The sequence below is a fragment of the Piliocolobus tephrosceles genome, chromosome X (assembly GCF_002776525.5).
Source record: "Piliocolobus tephrosceles isolate RC106 chromosome X, ASM277652v3, whole genome shotgun sequence".
Classification (NCBI taxonomy): Eukaryota; Metazoa; Chordata; class Mammalia; order Primates; family Cercopithecidae; genus Piliocolobus; species Piliocolobus tephrosceles.
In genome coordinates this window covers 70,428,551-70,444,433 of record NC_045455.1, presented here as the reverse complement: position 1 = coordinate 70,444,433, position 15,883 = coordinate 70,428,551, and the positions used below count along the sequence as shown (strand labels likewise).

The 15,883-nt window shown below is 38.8% G+C and overlaps 1 protein-coding gene across 2 annotated transcripts in view; it reads left to right on the top strand.

The window, feature by feature from the left end:
- The window catches only part of LRCH1 (leucine rich repeats and calponin homology domain containing 1), a 208,425-nt gene that overhangs the window by 127,775 nt on the left and 64,767 nt on the right, over window positions 1-15,883 (top strand). For both annotated transcript variants that reach the window (XM_023187294.1, XM_023187295.3), the window contains exons 4-7: window positions 3,522-3,627; window positions 7,837-7,973; window positions 9,785-9,912; window positions 11,057-11,120. In XM_023187294.1, the coding sequence (XP_023043062.1) occupies window positions 3,522-3,627; window positions 7,837-7,973; window positions 9,785-9,912; window positions 11,057-11,120 (435 nt within the window). The remainder of the gene's footprint in view (window positions 1-3,521; window positions 3,628-7,836; window positions 7,974-9,784; window positions 9,913-11,056; window positions 11,121-15,883) is intronic.

The following is a 15,883-nucleotide window of genomic DNA, read 5'->3' as shown; positions in this document are numbered from 1 at the left end:
CCATTCTAGAAATATTGCTTTTACATTTTCAAGACCGATATATTTTATCCCCAAACACCTAGACTATTATCTCCTGTTTCTTCCTCCTTATCCCCTAGCTAATTAAGACAGTGACTCATGGGGTTTTATTTTTGTGATGAATTTATAACCTCTTTAAAATGTGGCAAGATTCAATGACTTGTGGGAATAGAGTTTTGCATTATTTTCTACAATATTGATTACACAATAGTGAAATGTTATCTTGCGTGCTAAATCTGCTTGGGCATTTTCCCCGCATTATTTTGTCAGACGGGAAGTAATTGACAACAGTACAGAGTACTATTAAAATAATTTGACCTTCACCACATAACCTCCAAAATGTGAATGGACAATTGGACTTTGTGTTTTGAATTGTCTACAGATGTCCTGTCCTGTAAGTCAGAAGAAAAAAACTTGTATTTATTGTTACATGAAGTTTTTTGAAGTAAATTGAGTGACCATTTTCCCTAGTGCTAAGTTTTCAAATATCGCTAGGGGGAGTTGATTTTTTTTAATAAAGCTATTATGTTAGAAACATACAGTGGAAAAAAATCACCTTACGTTTAGAGAAACAGCATATTTTGATTTCCTGGCTAACTCAAGCATGACCAGCAAGGAGCAAGGTGAGTATAGTTCACATTAAAAAATGGAATGAGGCTTAGTTTCATCTCATGCTGTGAATAACGTGCTACCTAAATATATCTGTTATCTTTTTCCTTTCCTCTCCTCCCTCCTTATTTATTAAGAGAAAGATTGTTTTGAAAAATTATGTCTTTGAAGCTTCTGGAAATTGTCAGTTTCATATTGAAAAATCGGTGATTTCCATAATTTATATAAAGATCTTTCTCGTGCTGTCACTCACAAGACTTAAAAAAAACTTGTTTTAGATGCCAGTAACATCCATTTTCTCTAGAGATGGAAAATCGTTCCTTCTAATTCTTCCCCACAAGCACACCCGCTTCTCCTGCCAACAACATCACCAAACTGATTGCACCTGGTCGTGAGTTCATAGCAGGATTTGATTTCCTGCATTTCTAGGATTCACCTGTGTGGTATTTGTGTGAGGACTCTTAAAATAGGATGGAATGGCACCTTTTGCTTATTTGTAACTTAGTTAAGGCGAAGAAAGCTTTCATTGAAAGGATTTGATTGTTGGCTCCTGTGACTGAGCAAAGGCCCCCAATAATTGGGAAAAGATGGCATTTCACTGTTCTCTTCTCCTGTGTGGAAATACATTCAGAAAGGCAGGGCGATTTACTGACTCAGCGAGGGGCTGAGAGTGACTGAACACAATCTCTGGACCTCCTAATTTTGTAATTACTTCCTTTGATGTTTTTCTCTCTGCAGATGTGCTTGTAAAGTTTGTTTCTGTTTTTGTTTTAAACACTACAAGTGTTGTTCTCAAACTTGTGTGTGACTTTTCTGGGCCAGGAGGGATACAGCAACAGTGGTTGGGGCTGATGCCGCTGAACACGTGGTGCTCTCAGCCCGTGTCACCCCACCTCCCGCATCAGACTGCTGTACAGAGAAGCTTGGTGAGGTGTCTGCACTGTGCACACTCAACCTTTATAGAGGACAGCTTCATTCCTTTTTAGCAGGAGTGATACCATTCCTCTTCATCGGGTGATATACATTGAGCATCGTCATAACGAGGACACGTTGATAGATTACCTGAAGCCTTTTCGATGAGACCAGGTTAGAGGGCAGGGATCAACTGTGTTGTGGACAGCCTGGTCTAAATGTGGAGCCTGGGGGTGTTCACTGGATTGGTCGATGATGAGTTCATCTTATTTGAATGAAAGTGAAACAGATTTCTGAAACGAGGCTTTGCTGCCTTCTATGGTGAAAGGGAAGAGCTTTTGCAGGTTCAAAAGGAAAGTGGGATATTTAAGGCCTTGATCTCACTGGAATCATTTATATCTTTAGTTCTGTGATGCTAAGTGGGACCTGCATGGGACCTAGTGTGTATGTTGGAGCATCGTGGATCCCAGGGTCCTGGAGAAGGAGCCACAGTATTATGGAGTGTCACCGTAAGTGGATTTTAGAAGTTTGATCCAACATTTATTGATCCCTTACTTGGCACTCTACCTGGCACTGGGAGGATGGAATGAATAAGACATGGTCCCTCCCACCCAGGAGCTCATAGGCTTAAAGGGGAATATAAACCTGTGAGCAAATGACTTACAGTGACACGCTATCTAAAGGACCACACAGGAAGAAGTGGCGTCTCCCTGGGCATTAGATCAGAGTGGGAGAGGTGGGGGAAGCCTCGTGAAAGATTTCACGAAAGAGGTTGAGGCTTGAATTAAGTCTTTAAAAATGTGTCAGTGGGACAGGAGGACAATATTAGGGACTGGCATATCAGGCAGGGAAGGAGCATGAACGAGTTTGGGAATTATGAAATACTGAAAACTGCCAGAAGCAGTAACATTGCTTGAGTGTAGGTTGTGAGGAGGTACATTCAGAGAAATGGTGCTGGAGAAATGGACAGACCTCATCGTAGACACTGGCCTTATCACCCAGTTTGGACTTTATAGTTGTTGAGGAGCCTCCACAAGTGTTTAAACTGGTGAACAGCATGATGGCATTTGCACTGTGGCCGCTCTGTGAAGGATGCATCCAAGGCAGAGACTGATGTGTGGAAACCAGTCAGGAGATCATGATAGCACCCAGCTATAAGAGAGAGCACTGGTCTGACTGTAGGGGTGGGTGGGGGAGTGAAGAGCCCAGCACAACTCCCAGAGCCAAGAGGAAGAGTGGGATTCAGAGAGATCCTAAGGATGTAGAAGATCATAAATGTCAAGGCCTCCATTTCGCATGTGTCAAGAGGGAGTTCCAATCAAGGCTTCATTGCGTACTTGCTTCCTAAAGCAAAGAAGACAAGAATTGCTTGTGAAATGTATGGCAAGGTGGTCAGCTGTAAGGTTTCTAGCCTGTGGTGAAGAACTCCATTTTAAATAAATAGTACATCCAAAGAGTGCATTAATATCCTAGTTTTTCACTGCAAAATGTGAGAGTTTGGTAAAAGAAGATGCATCGTAGTCTTCTCTTTAGAGGCATGGTGGGACAGTGGCTCAACCGTGAGCTGGTAATTCATTTCTAGTGTTAACTCTGGCACTTGCATGCTTTGGGCGACTGGCTAAACTTTTCAGAGCCCCACTTTTTGATTTGTAAATATTAGGCTAGTAATATTGCTCAGTGGGTTTGTTGTGAGAATTCAGTAAAATCAAAGCATGTCAAAGTGGCAGGCCAGAGGCTGGTGAAGCAGCTGCTGAATGCTACTAATGTCCACCCTTTCTCCATTTTTCTCTCCTCTGAGGGAGTTTAAAACGTTCAACTTTTTCTTCTCTGTGCTGAGTCTTAATGCTAGGGACCTGGAGATGAATATAAAAGTGTACCTGTGTAGTTTTCCAAATATTTAAATTCCTTAAGGAGATTTCACATGAAATGCTTGATTTCCTGGAAAAAGATGTTTATTATTTCTGTCTCTGCTTTTGATACAGGATGTCAGCTGCAACGAGATCACAGCGTTGCCCCAGCAGATAGGTCAGTTGAAATCTCTACGAGAACTGAATGTCAGAAGAAATTACCTTAAAGTTTTACCACAAGGTAAAAAAGAAAGAGGGAAAATGAAGAAAATGGGAGACGTTCACTATTTTATTTTTGGGGGGATTTACTTTTGTGAAGAGGGTGGATCTTTTCGTGTGTGTATGTGTGTGTATGCCTACTACTAATAATTAGGATTTGAATTGCACATGCAGATAACAAAAAAGTGATGTTCAGGCTGTGATTTTAGTCAAGGGCTATGGTAACAAAATTACTCCCCTAGGTAATGCTGTGGGGCACGGGGGTGGACCTGGGTGTATTAGTTTGCTGGGGCTACTATAACAAAGAACCACAGCTGGGGTGGCTTAAATAACAGAACTTCATCTTCTCACAATTTTGGAGGCTGGATGCCGGGATCAAGGTGCAAGCAGGGTTGGTTCCTTCTGAGGCCTCTCAGCTTGGCTTGTGGGTGACATCTTCTCTCTGGGTCTTCACATCATCTCCCCTCTGTGCATGTCTGTGTCCTCATTTCTTCTTACAAGGACACCAAGGATTAGAGCTGCCCTCATGACCTCATTTTAACTTAATTACCCTTTTAAAGACCCTATCTCCAAATGCAGTCACATTCCGAGGTAAGAGAGGTTGGAACTTCAACATAGGAATTTTGGAAGGACTCAAGCCAGCCCATCGCAGGGGGTGACATGAATTGTTTTGGATATGGGTGTGTGACGTTTTGGAATGTGAAATTTTGGGGACATGCTTTGTTCTACAGATCTTGTCTGTCGGGATTTCTAGCCTCGGGGATCTGGGAGCACTGGTTGGGAACTCCCAGTGTCTAGAATCTTTTCTGAGGTGAGGGTGCTGCCTCTGCTGGAGTGATACTTGGACTAATGTCTCACTGGTGGTCTCCGTAAGTTTCACCAGTGGTGGCTGCGGAACCTCAGCATTGAGATGTGGCTCCCAAGCACCCCGCATGAACGCCGAGACCTCAGACAGCCCTGCTCTGCAGCCGTGGGCTTCCGTAGTATGTCTGTCCGGTAGTGTGTAGAGTTCAAGGAAGATGTATGTATTTATTCAGAAATTGCATACCATTTAGAGCATGAAAGCAGCCTCATAGTGGGTAGTGGCTCTGCATTTCGTGTTTGGGTTTGGACCTGGATCAGGAATGAACGGATGAGTCCTGGAACCCTGAATGCTTTCTCCAAAGCATACTCTGGTTTTCAGAGATCACATTGATTTCCATTGTTTTTGTTTAAAGTCTCTAGACTTAGCCGATTTCAAACATGTATTTAAAAATATTTCTCAAAGCAAAACCCTGTAGCATTTGGAAACAGTCAGCATTTGGTTGATCTGACATGAATGGAGCAATTTATGGATGCCTCATTTTAATTATCCTGTCTCTGCATCTTGATCTTTGGCTTGAACTGCTTCATAATAAGGCAAGAGAATGGATCTCATGAAAGGGAAGGAACTTTGGAAAATGTAATGTGCTTTGTAGATGGGAGGTTCAGGTCCACTTGCCATCTTTCACCTTCCTCATACTGACTGGCATTTTAGAGAAGCAGAATTAGAAACAGCATTTTTTACTTGAGTACTTGAGATGACTTGGTCTAAAAATATTGATTGATTTTTCATTTTGTCCTAGTACAGTCTCATTTTTTGGATATACAAAACTTGTATTTGGTTTAAGCAAACACAAAAGGAAAGCTTATTAACAGCAAATTTGTATGCATACAACCTTTTATGAGTTAAAGAAAACTTTCACGTAAACTTAAGCTCTCATGTTAATTATTGTAAAAATGTCAGAAATAATTGAACTCTCATTTTCAAAAGGAAAAATTAATGTGATCATTTTGCAAATACCTGTCGTGTTTGGAAACGTGGAAAGAAAGTATATTCACAAAATCTGGATTTTGGTCTCTCACTGATTCCTCATTTTTTTTTTTTTACCTTAAAAGCATTCCTTTCCCTTAAAAAGATCAGTTATTCCATAATTATGTTTTCTTAGTTTTGATATTTTAAAAATATACTCAAAGCTAAAACTTCAGTTTACTGGAAATTTTTTTAAAAGAATAATTTCCTGAGTATCAAGTTCCTTTTTGCTTCACTCTGGAGAACTCTATTGATAAAAGACCATTGAAAATACTTTCAGTAAGTGACTGTGAAGACTTTCCCTATTTACTCACATGTTTTTCCTCTTTGGATACCCTTCCTCGTATGCTTTCAATTTGAGGATTAAAAAAAACAACAAAATTGTGGTCTAATTACTCATATCAATTTTGTGGTGGTTTTACTACAACAACTGCAGTAAGAAGACCATATTTTATTCTTTCTAGAACTAGAATGAACAGAGGATTGAAATAGCCATTCATTGCCTCTCTTAGCAGTGGGGAGAGAGAGTGGGATTTGTTCTTCTGCTTCTTTTTTTCTTACTCCCTTTTTCTACTCCACATTTTTTTACTTTTCCTGGGCTGGTGTTGCAAAATTATCATTTTCTCTTTCATTTTATTGTTGTGAAACTGGTTCTTATTTTCCTGAACTATGATGGCAATTGTGTTCCAAACTGGAACTAGAAAAGAAATGGTCATTATAAAACCATTACTTATTTACCTGTAAGTTTTCTTCTGCTGTGTTCTCCATGAACTTGGCCCTCTAGTCTTAAGAGTCTTCATTTTAAGTGGCAAAGAATTGCTAAAGATCCAGAGTCCAGTTAAATGTTTCCAGTGATTTGCTAACCTAACTTCAGTTAACCATCTCAGAGATAGGTTGATATTGCCGGGGTAACTGCTAGGAGGTGTTCTCTTATCACGGAATCTTCATAATTCTTAACCATCTTATAAACAAGCTGTGAGGTGAAAGGGGATTTTGCTTTTCCTATCCTTTGACTTTCATGATTCCAATGTCCTCCAGGACCAGTGTGGCCTGAGGTCAATCCCTCATCCTGCCAGAGGGGAGGCAAGCTGGGTTTGAGCAATGAACTAACTACTCAGGGCAATTAAAAAAATACAGATCCCTTGGCTTCAGGTCCAGGGGTCTGTATTCTTTCAAAAATACACTTCCTGAGTTTCTTCTGCACAGCCCACCTATCATGGACCTGAGTTTGGAATCTGCGGCCTTAGATGCTCTTCTGCCTCCTCTCTAGAATTTTAGTTCCATTCCTCTTTTCTTTAAGACAAAGTAATTCACTAAGGTATGAACCAAGTACGATCCCTTACATTCCCAGAGTGCTTCGGATTCTGAGAGAGGTGCTGGTTAGTAGAATCTTTTCCTGCTGGAATTTGACATAACATAAGTGAGTAAAGTGAAAACTGAAGAGCGGTGTCGGGGTAGAGGAGAAATAGTGTGAATTTTTACTCCAGGTCAGTGCCTTGAGTTACTCTTCTTTGTCTAATTCTTGCCCTTCTTCCACTTGAGAACTCCTTGAGTCCTTAACAGATCCCATAACTAAAGTTCCGAGGCCTCGTTCTGGAGTGAACCCTTCATAGCCCCACACACAGAGATCTCAGTGGCTTGCCTGCATCGCCCTAGATGTCTGGCATGGCTTAACCTCTTTGCTCTATGGCATATATTTGACTTTATTCCTAGCAGCTGCCAATGTCACTTTGAATGCTTGAAATTACTGAGTGTTTACTGTGCCACTGGGTGGGGATTTTAAGCTAAATGTAATGTTCTGTCTTCTGAGTGGAGCTACAGAAGACTTTTTAAAAGCTGTAGAATGAAGTCTCATCATACCAGAATTACAGGGCCTGTCGGAAAATTCTGAATTGGATAACATTTGTTTTTTTAAATGCGGTTGGAAAAACTCATGAATATATTTAGTGTAGCTAGTTCTGGGATAATGCCAGCCCAGATACATTGATTAGATAAGAATATTCTGTAATTAACATATTACTCATGGACTAGCGAATGCTACTGGGAAACAGTTTGAAGTTAAAACATAAACATGTCCTGTGTGATGTGGCTTGCGTGATTCTTTTGCTGAAAAAAAAAAAGTCTTTTTAAACAATAGATATTGTAAATGTCAAGTGTTTCCAGTTTTTATCAGAACTAACAACAATTTAAAACTTCGGGGCACACAATGAAAGATTTTTCCCTCTTTTGGTAAAATGTTGTATACACACACCATGTATTCCTAATGTACAACTTGCTTTTGATTATACTCCATTATATTTTTCCTGAGAAGCAGAACATTAATTTTTGAATGATCAGCCATTAATCTGATTGCTTTCTAAGGTTTTTTTCTTTCTGTTTTTCTTTTTTCTATTATTTTAGAACTAGTAGATCTTCCCTTGGTAAAGTTTGACTTTTCCTGCAACAAAGTGCTCGTGATTCCAATTTGTTTTAGAGAGATGAAGCAGCTGCAAGTGTTGCTACTTGAGAATAATCCTCTGCAGTCTCCTCCAGCACAGGTGAGGGGTCTTGCAGCAAAGCCAATGCCCCATGGGATGTGCTGTTCTAGGGGCCAAGGGAAAATTTCCCCTTCACCCTCTGAAAGTTTGCTGAAAATCACTCATCACTGGCAAGTGGCAAATTAATTGGAGAAAAGGCATGCAAAATTTATTAACATGTACATGGAAGCCTCCAGAGTGAAGACCCAAAGATACAGGGGAAATTGTCCATTTTTATGCTTACAAAGTGTGGACAGCCATGTGGAAATATGATTGGACAAAGAGTATGATCTCATGTTAATAGACTGAGTGAGGAAACCCAGCAGGGCCTGTCTCTCTGGATTCTTCTTGGGCTCTCTGAGGATCATTCCTTCTTTCTGGGTGTGGGGCAGGACCCTCTTTGGAATGGGGGTTCTTATTGGCCGACTGTCAAACAAGAGAGGTCAGATAATTTCTTTATGGCCAGTTTTTACACAGAAAGGCAGAGGGAAAGTTCAAGTAATATTTTGAGGTTTTAAAGGGGTTCTGGTTTCTATGACCAGCTTTGGGGAAGAGGGATTAAAATTTCTAAGGCTCCCTTCCTTGGGAGAATGGGACCGACAGGCAGGAGGGCAGGAGAGGTCAGAGAAAAACTTTTGCTTCTGAGGCCTTCATTTTGGGGTATTGTTTTCTGATTCCCAATGCTATCAATAGTGCTTAAGCAGCTCTCCGAAGGCCAGTTTTCTGATTCTCTGCTGAAGAGAATAATACTGAATAAAACTTGATTATAAACAGTCACAGGTAACCCTTGAGTGAATGTGAGAAACAATGAATTGTCTTCTGCTGCATCAAATCTATTTACCAGTACTTGGCTGACTATGCTAATCACTCCAACTCCAGAATTAAATGTCTTATTATTTATCATTTTATTTGAATTTTTTTCATGGAGTACACTGATTGACTGATTTTTCTTTTTTTCTTTTCTTTTTCTTTTTTTTTTTTTGAGACAGAGTCTCGCTCTGTCGCCCAGGCTGGGTGCAGTGGCGCAATCTTGGCTCACTGTAGCCTCTGCCTGCCAGGATCAAGCGATTCTCCTGCCTCAGCCTCCTGAGTAGCTGGGACTACAGGCGCCTGCCACCACACCTGGATAATTTTTTTGTTTTTAGTAGAGATGAGGTTTCACCATGTTGGCCAGGCTGCTCTCGAATTCCTGACCTCCAGGAATCCGCCCGCCTTGGCCTCCCAAAGTGCTGGGATTACAGGCGTGAGCCACTGCTCCCAGCCATATATTCCTTATTTGAATGTTAGCTGGAAAATGGAATTTAAATATGGTTATTGATTATTTAGAGACAGGTCTCAATCTCAGATATTAAACTGCATGAGAGAAAAATGAAGTACTATGCTTTCAGATGCTTAACCATGTAAATACGTTGAAGTTTATTTTCTTTTTAAATAATTTAACATGCTTCTTAAATCTACAATTATTTTTAGGCTCCAAATTGTTTTCTACGGGCTTGAAAATAATTGTGCTTTTCTCATCTTTTGTAATTGGAATTTCACCAGGCTGGTCATCTGACTTTATACTTTTTGTACTGTATATACTTGAATACATTTTTGTTAGACTTTTATAGTTTAGTGCAAGAAAAAATGGGAAATTTACTTAAGCTCGAAGTGTTCGAAGTAGAATTTGGAGGGAATGATTCCCAAAATTCTAAGGACGGATTTAGTGTACATTGGTAGGGTGTTACTTGAAATGAAATCGGGAAAATTGAAATATACAGAGTAAGGATCTGATACTTAGATTTTGTTTTGTCATTGAAAAATGAATATGATTACTATTAATTTCTTCATAGATTTGCACAAAGGGCAAAGTTCACATATTTAAGTATCTGAGCATACAAGCATGCCAGATTAAGACAGCTGACTCCCTTTATCTCCACACCATGGAGAGGCCACATTTACACCAGCACGTGGAAGACGGGTGAGTCATGCGCTCATTCAAAGCCCCCGTTTAAAATTTGCCTGGGCCAAGGCCCTCCAGGTAGCTGACTTCAAAAATCTGTTTGTTTTAAGTCACCATGGTGTCTGCAGGGAACAAAGCAAAACAAAACAATTTGCTTTACTCACCTAATTTGTGTTTAAAACAAGAAGTTGAGAAACTATTGGGATATGAAAGCAAAAACTGATGCTATTGAGAATATTTCGGTATATCTCATATATCATCTACTGTCTCCTAATTGATAATTAGTTCTTCCTGTGTAAGTGGGTATATACTTATAAATAAGATCTGGAATACGAACGTGGATATTTTTTACTTATCATAATAACTATAGTGAGCCCAGACGTGGTGTTTTAGCAATTATTAATGTTGAATATACCTCCAGAACAACGTTAAGAAAAAAATGAAGGCTTTAGTTTTGGTCTTTTAAAAATACAGTATGTGTAGTTTTTTTGCCACTTCCGGTTTCAAATGGCAATGTTAGAACCTTTTCACACATCCTAGAGCTTCTTGTGGCATAAATCAAGCCTTGAGCTTCCAAAACACAATGTTCCCACACTGATAGCAGTTATAGAAATGCAGGTTCTTTTTAAGAAGCCTTCACTGCAGAAATCTTTTCCTTCACTTTTTGCTACATAAGTAAATGTAAAATTTCTGACTACCTTAATGTGACTTTTATATAATGCTTAAAATATGTACCCACTGTTTTATGTACTTAATCCCTGGATAAAAATTTACAGAATGATTGAAAGTAATCACATTTCATAACCTAAGGGGTAAAAGCAGTTATGTGGTTTGCTAGATTCAGTAAAATAAGAACATTGGTAACTATTTTTAAGAAACACCTTGACATCTAAGAGCAAGCCACTTGATTAGAACATAAATCCATGAAACCCTGAACACAAAGAATTTTATCTTATACTGTGTTTAGACTGTGCTACTGTCTGATTTTCATTAGGTCCATGTCTTAATATTCTTTAACGCTAGACTGATTTGTTGCCTTACAGTAATAATAAAAATTTGCATAGCAAAATTATTATTATAATATAAATTGATGTATCTTGATGTGAACTTTGTGATTTTAATCTTTTTTAAATGAATTCAATATTGATGGCATCTATCTCAGCAAGAAGGATTCTGATTCGGGAGTTGGAAGTGACAATGGAGATAAGCGATTATCTGCCACCGAGGTAAAGTTGGTGATCAGATTCTTTTCCTTCTGTACTTCTAGACATATCTGCCAGGAGTTTATTGAACTCCTTTCTGTTAAAAGGCATTGACTCATTTGTATGAGAGGTGTGTGATATTCGTAAAAGCGATTTGAAATCCTCGAAGTGTTGTATAAATATTAGCTGTTGTTAGCTTATTCTGCATCTTTAATATTTTGTAAATGCCTCGAGTAGAGTCTGTATCTTCCTCTCCTACACGTTATCTAAAATATTATTGAGTGCTCAATAAATATTACAAAGTGGCTAAGTAGTATGCAAGTGCTCATGAAGCACTTTTATAAATATGCTTATTTTTCAGTAATAGAGTAATTTAGAAAAACATTGTTATACATATGCATAAATGTTAAGGAATCAACTGTACATTTTATGTTAGTAATTGACCCACAGGAAATGCATTTATGAGTAGCTATAGTTTTTATAACAATGTTTATTTTCCTCAAACTCTTAGATTGTGTTCTGTTCTGTTCAGTTAATTGGATAAAAGTTTGGTTACTTGTAAGCTAACAGGCCTCACACATTAGAGCTTCCTATAGTGGTTATAAATAATGCTTTGATAACTGATTTATTATCTCACATGTAGTCTATTAGAGTCCCCAAAATCTAACACTAAGGTACCATTAAATGGAGCTTCTTGGCCTCAGGGATCTAGAAAGGAGTGGTAGGAAAAGTATCAGGTGTTCTTCTTTTTTTTGAGGGAAGTTACTTTCTGTAGTTACTGAGTTTTGAAACATTATAATATTCTTTGAAATTGCAGGCCAATTATCCCATCAAAGAAACTCACATTTTTTCAATGTATGACTCCAGGAAAAAACCTTTCTTCAATTCTCAAGTCTTTGAATTTTAATAGGTAGCTAAGGTATTTGAATTTATTTTTCACAAAATGCTCTATATAGCAGTATATTAAAAAGTGGGATTCTTTATCTTTAAAAATCCTTCTAATGTAGAACATTTTGAAAGGAAGAAGAGTTAGTAGGCAGAGAAGGCCAGTGTCAGTAAAAGAAAATAACCCATAGGAAGCACATTACTGTGCTTCAGTGGGAGAGGGGATGCTAAACACATTGCTTTAGTTGCATTTTAATTCATCCTCTTCAACTTCTAAGTCCCCGCAAATGGACCATTGTTTCAGAAATTACTCACCCTAAGCATATTTTCTGTTAAATTAAACGGACCCTGCTTTCTCTCTTCTAAGGCTAATTAAACTCATTAATAAAACATTACATAAAGAACTTCCTTAGAGATTTTGTCACCACCAGGCCTGCCTTACAAGAGACCCTGAAGGAAGCCCTAAACATGGAAAGGAACAACAGGTACCAGCCATTGCAAAAACATGCCAAAATGTAAAGACCATCGAGGCTAGGAAGAAACTGCATCAACTAATGAGCAAAATAACCAGTTAATATCACAATGGCAGGATCAAGTTCACACATAACAATATTAACCTTAAATGTAAATGGACTAAATGCTCCAGTTAAAAGACACAGACTGGCAAACTGGATAAAAAGTCAAGACCCATCAGTCTGCTGTCTTCAGGAGACCCATCTCACATGCAGAGACATACATAGGCTCAAAATAAAGGGATGGAGGAAGATCTACCAAGGAAATGGAGAACAAAAAAAAGCAGGGGTTGCAATCCTAGTCTCTGATAAAACAGACTTTAAACCATCAAAGATCAAAAGAGACAAAGAAGGCCATTACATAATGGTAAAGGGATCAATTCAACAGGAAGAGCTAACTATCCTAAATATATATGCACCCAATATAGGAGCACCCAGATTCATAAAGCAAGTCCTTAGAGACTTACAAAGAGACTTAGACTCCCATACAATACTAATGGGAGACTTCAACACTCCACTGTCAACATTAGACAGATCAACGAGACAGAAAGTTAACAAGGATATCCAGGAATTGAACTCATCTCTGCACCAAGCGGACCTAATAGACATCTATAGAACTCTCCACCCCAAGTCAACAGAATATACATTCTTCTCAGCACCACATCGCACTTATTCCAAAATTGACCACATAATTGGAAGTAGAGCACTCCTCAGCAAATGTAAAAGAACAGAAAGTATAACAAACTGTCTCTCAGACCACAGTGCAATCAAACTAGAACTCAGGTCTAAGAAACTCCATCAAAACCGCTCAACTACATGGAAACTGAACAACCTGCTCCTGAATGACTACTGGGTACATAACGAAATGAAAGCAGAAATAAAGATGTTCTTTGAAACCAATGAGAACAAAGATACAACATACCAGAATCTCTGGGACACATTTAAAGCAGTGTGTAGAGGGAAATTTGTAGCACTAAGTGCCCACAAGAGAAAGCAGGAAAGATCTAAAATTGACACTCTAACATCACAATTAAAAGAACTAGAGAGGCAAGAGCAAACACATTCAAAAGCTAGCAGAAGGCAAGAAATAACTAAGATCAGAGCAGAACTGAAGGAGATAGAGACACAAAAAACCCTCCAAAAAATCAATGAATCCAGGAGTTGGTTTTTTGAAAAGATCAACAAAATTGACAGACCGCTAGCAAGGCTAATAAAGAAGAAAAGAGAGAGGAATCAAATAGACGCAATAAAAAATGATAAAGGGGATATCACCACCGACCCCACAGAAATACAAACTACCATCAGAGAATACTATAAACACCTCTACGCAAATCAACTAGAAAATCTAGAAGAAATGGATAATTTCCTGGACACGTACACTCTCCCAAGACTAAACCAGGAAGAAGTTGAATCCCTGAATAGACCAATAGCAGGCTCTGAAATTGAGGCAACAATTAATAGCCTACCCACCAAAAAAAGCCCAGGACCAGATGGATTCACAGCTGAATTCTACCAGAGGTACAAGGAAGAGCTGATACCATTCCTTCTGAAACTATTCCAATCAATAGAAAAAGAGGGAATCCTCCCTAACTCATTTTATGAGGCCAACATCATCCTGATACCAAAGCCTGGCAGAGACACAACAAAAAAAGAGAATTTTAGACCAATCTCCCTGATGAACATCGATGCAAAAATCCTCAATAAAATACTGGCAAACGGGATTCAGCAGCACATCAAAAAGCTTATCCACCATGATCAAGTGGGCTTCATCCCTGGGATGCAAGGCTGGTTCAACATATGCAAATCAATAAACGTAATCCAGCATATAAACAGAACCAAAGACAAGAACCACATGATGATCTCAATAGATGCAGAAAAGGCTTTTGACAAAATTCAACAGCCCTTCATGCTAAAAACGCTCAATAAATTCGGTATTGATGGAACGTACCTCAAAATAATAAGAGCTATTTATGACAAACCCACAGCTAATATCATACTGAATGGGCAAAGACTGGAAAAATTCCCTTTGAAAACTGGCACAAGACAGGGATGCCCTGTCTCACCACTCCTATTCAATATAGTGTTGGAAGTTCTGGCTAGGGCAATCAGGCAAGAGAAAGAAATCAAGGGTATTCAGTTAGGAAAAGAAGAAGTCAAATTGTCCCTGTTTGCAGATGACATGCTTGTATATTTAGAAAACCCCATCGTCTCAGCCCAAAATCTCCTTAAGCTGATAAGCAACTTCAGCAAAGTCTCAGGATACAAAATTAATGTGCAAAAATCACAAGCATTCTTATACACCAGTAACAGACAAGCAGAGAGCCAAATCAGGAATGAACTTCCATTCACAATTGCTTCAAAGAGAATAAAATACCTAGGAATCCAACTTACAAGGGATGTAAAGGACCTCTTCAAGGAGAACTACAAACCACTGCTCAGTGAAATCAAAGAGGACACAAACAAATGGAAGAACATACCATGCTCATGGATAGGAAGAATCAATATCGTGAAAATGGCCATACTGCCCAAGGTTATTTATAGATTCAATGCCATCCCCATCAAGCTACCAATGACTTTCTTCACCGAATTGGAAAAAACTGCTTTAAAGTTCATATGGAACCAAAAAAGAGCCCGCATTGCCAAGACAATCCTAAGTCAAAAGGACAAAGCCAGAGGCGTCACGCTACCTGACTTCAAACTATACTACAAGGCTACAGTAACCAAAACAGCATGGTACTGGTACCAAAACAGAGATATAGACCAATGGAACAGAACGGAGTCCTCAGAAATAATGCCACACATCTACAACCATCTGATCTTTGACAAACCTGAGAAAAACAAGAAATGGGGAAAGGATTCCCTATTTAATAAATGGTGCTAGGAAAATTGGCTAGCCATAAGTAGAAAGCTGAAACTGGATCCTTTCCTTACTCCTTATACGAAGATTAATTCAAGATGGATTAGAGACTTAAATGTTAGACCTAATACCATAAAAACCCTAGAAGAAAATCTAGGTAGTACCATTCAGGACATAGGCATGGGCAAGGACTTCATGTCTAAAACACCAAAAGCAACGGCAGCAAAAGCCAAAATTGACAAATGGGATCTAATTAAACTAAAGAGCTTCTGCACAGCAAAAGAAACTACCATCAGAGTGAACAGGCAACCTACGGAATGGGAGAAAATTTTTGCAATCTACTCATCTGACAAAGGGCTAATTTCCAGAATCTACAAAGAACTCGAACAAATATACAAGAAAAAAACAAACAACCCCATCAAAAAGTGGGCAAAGGATATGAACAGACATTTCTCAAAAGAAGACATTCATACAGCCACATGAAAAAACAGACACATGAAAAAATGCTCATCATCACTCGCCATCAGAGAAAT